The 2,888-nt window shown below is 33.8% G+C and overlaps 1 protein-coding gene across 1 annotated transcript in view; it reads right to left on the reverse strand.

Moving 5' to 3' along the window:
• Nucleotides 1–2,888, reverse strand: part of LOC107678250 (leucine-rich repeat and fibronectin type III domain-containing protein 1-like protein) — a 148,785-nt gene that overhangs the window by 21,525 nt on the left and 124,372 nt on the right. Inside the window, exon 5 of the mRNA XM_016473456.1 lies at nt 485–598. Coding sequence (XP_016328942.1) covers nt 531–598 — 68 coding nt within the window. The 3' untranslated portion in view covers nt 485–530. The remainder of the gene's footprint in view (nt 1–484; nt 599–2,888) is intronic.

The raw sequence follows: 2,888 nt of genomic DNA on the forward strand, positions 1-2,888 counted from the left end.
GGCTTGTTTAGTTTACACTCGAAGTAGATTGGTCTCTCTAAGCGAGATCCCAATTCGTCGGTCATCCGACGTGACGTCGAGAGTGACCGACTGAAAGGGAAGTACAGTTTTAAAATTGTATATGAAATCTATATTTTCCAAAACATGTTTTACTCTAAAACAGCAAGAATCCATAAAGCCATTAATCCAAACGAAATGTGCTCAGTATTTGAGGATGATGTCTCAAAAAAATAAATCAGCTTTTAGTAAGATTTTCTTTCGATGAAATTCGCTTCCCATTGGTTTCCAAATTTTATTTATTTTTTTAATCACGAGGAGTACAAGTGTGACTTGACTAACATACTACATGGAAAGTATTTGATTATAATTTTAAAAACAAGTTAAATTAGGTTGATATAAGTTTTATAATGGTCATGTACAAAAATACATTTCTAAAATCCCACATAACATATGATTTCAGAAGAATAAAAAAATATGTAATTACTCTTTAGGGCTGATGGCTGTCTCTTGCAGGACAGCAGAAGGAGTCATCAAATTTTAAAATCACTCCAATCTCGTTGAACCCTCTTCTCGTCGCTGACCTGTGGGCTTGCTGTGTCTAGGAAACAAAGAAAAATGGCGGTGAGGGATGGGCAGGACTGTGTTAGTGACAGCACAGAGGGCAGCGTGCTGGCGGAGGTGAAGGACATCAGTCTGAAACTGATTTTCACTACTAGAAAACAAGAGTATAATGTGTCACAGAACAGATAAGTAAGAGGTATAATCAGCTGATCATGCACAGCTTGTACAGCACAAGGTCAAAGGTCAAATATACTGCATAATGGTCATTATACAACAGAATTTCCCTCCACAATGCTGCAATTGACCAATCAAGATTAAGTATTCCAGAGAGCTGTTTAATCCTGACTCTTGTGCAGTGGCAAGGGGAAACACATTCTATGCGAATGGTATGAAGCCTTTTGATTTACACTGAGCAAACATCTTTCTGATGTCAAGATCTGACACTACTATAGCTGTTTAACTAATCAGCAAACTGTTTGTTGCACATGAGGAATAAATACAACATACTCTTCCATACACATATTCCTCTGATGTGTTATGTAATATAAAGGCATTTCTTATGACTACATGTTGTTTATCGACAGTGTGTTGGTGGGATGCCATTTTTAGATCAGTAGCTATACAGAAACACAATCCTGTGAAGAAAATTGTTGGCACTTTTCATGAATCCAAAGTTGTTGTTTACTGTATATATTTATATATATATATATATATATATATATATATATATATACAAGAAAGACAAGCAAATTATAATATTATTAACAAAATATCTTTCTTTCTTTTTTTTTTAATCTTTTTATTTTAGTACCCACATTATTGTAAGGAAAAATAATTCCAAAAATAATTTATTGGAAATTGTGTTATTCAATAGCTATAAAACCAACATTTGGTCCCAAAGTAATTAATCCTGCAAACCTCATATATAATTAATGGAAAATAAACCAGCTCATGCATTCATATTTAGTATCATATACTGAAGTTGTCAATTAACATTTTATGAAGGTTAAGTCCCTCATTTCACTGACCATTTGCTGAAAAGAAAATACCCTATTTCAGGTCCTATTCCTAAAAAATGTGCCTGTCTAAGCCATCATGCTCCTTCAGACAATAATATTTCATTCACATCCTGTGCTAACTTACTTGACTAATGATTACTTTTAATTCACTGCTATTAGGTACCTGGGTGACTGACGGGATCAAGAGAATCATGAAAGTTCACCCTTCTGCATCACCAGCTCTTGACTGAATGGACTTTATCGATTTAATGATTTAAGGATGAGGTCCTCTTGAATTCCATGAGCATTCATCTAGAAACTGCAATTACCTGATTGGACCCTTAAATCCAAATTTCACAAAGGAAAAGCTCTTTAAGGAATACCTGGATATGGCCCATTGAATCAGGTGAATAGCTCTATTTCTGGCAATTACAAGAGTCTATATAGATGCACTCGGAGGAGTTGTAAACTGCCCAGGCATTGTTAAAAGCCTACTGTCAAAAGGTTATGTGAATGTGCAATTGCCTGCAAGCAACCTTAAGCATTTTAAATCGCAAAAGTGATTTGCCTTTGGCATTTTAATGACACATTCTTTCTTGTACTTGTTTAACATTTTATTTGTTTTATTTTTTTTTAGCTGTCTTTTACACTAAAAAAAAAAATAAAAATAATAATAATAATAATAATAATAATAATACAAATAAATTGGTGTAGATAGTAACATGTATTTCAAATGCTTGTACTTTCTAGTTATAGTTCACCCACAAATGAACATTTTCTGAAATGTACTCACCCTCAGGCCACCCAAGATCTAGATGAGTTTGTTTCTTCATCAGAACATATTGGAGAAATGTAGCATTACATCACTTTCTCACTAATAAATCCTCTGCAGTGAATGGGTGCCGTCAGAATGAGAGTCCAAACAGCTGATAATAACGTCACAATAATCCACAAGAATTCCACACGACTCCGGTCTATCAGTGAACATTTGTGAATCTAAAAGCTGTGTGTTTATAAGAAACAAATCCATCATTAAGACATTTTTAATATCAAACCGTTGCTTCCAGCTAAATTACAAGTCCATAATCCATAACATTTCTTTCCCAAGTGAAAAAGTTGTCTCATTTGAATCAGAAATATGCACAGATCAAGCACCATTTACAAGTGAAAACAGTCCAAAACTGTTCTAAACAAATATGTTGGTGGATTTTGTTGTGAGAGAACAACAGGGGATTAAGTTTTTTTACGGAGGAAATTGTATTAAGAATTATGAACTTGTATTTTGGACAGAAGCTACAGTTTAAAGTAAAAAAAAAAAAAAAGTCTTGA

This window comes from Sinocyclocheilus anshuiensis, unplaced genomic scaffold (assembly GCF_001515605.1).
Source record: "Sinocyclocheilus anshuiensis isolate Anshui unplaced genomic scaffold, SAMN03320099.WGS_v1.1 scaffold1153, whole genome shotgun sequence".
NCBI classification, from domain to species: Eukaryota; Metazoa; Chordata; class Actinopteri; order Cypriniformes; family Cyprinidae; genus Sinocyclocheilus; species Sinocyclocheilus anshuiensis.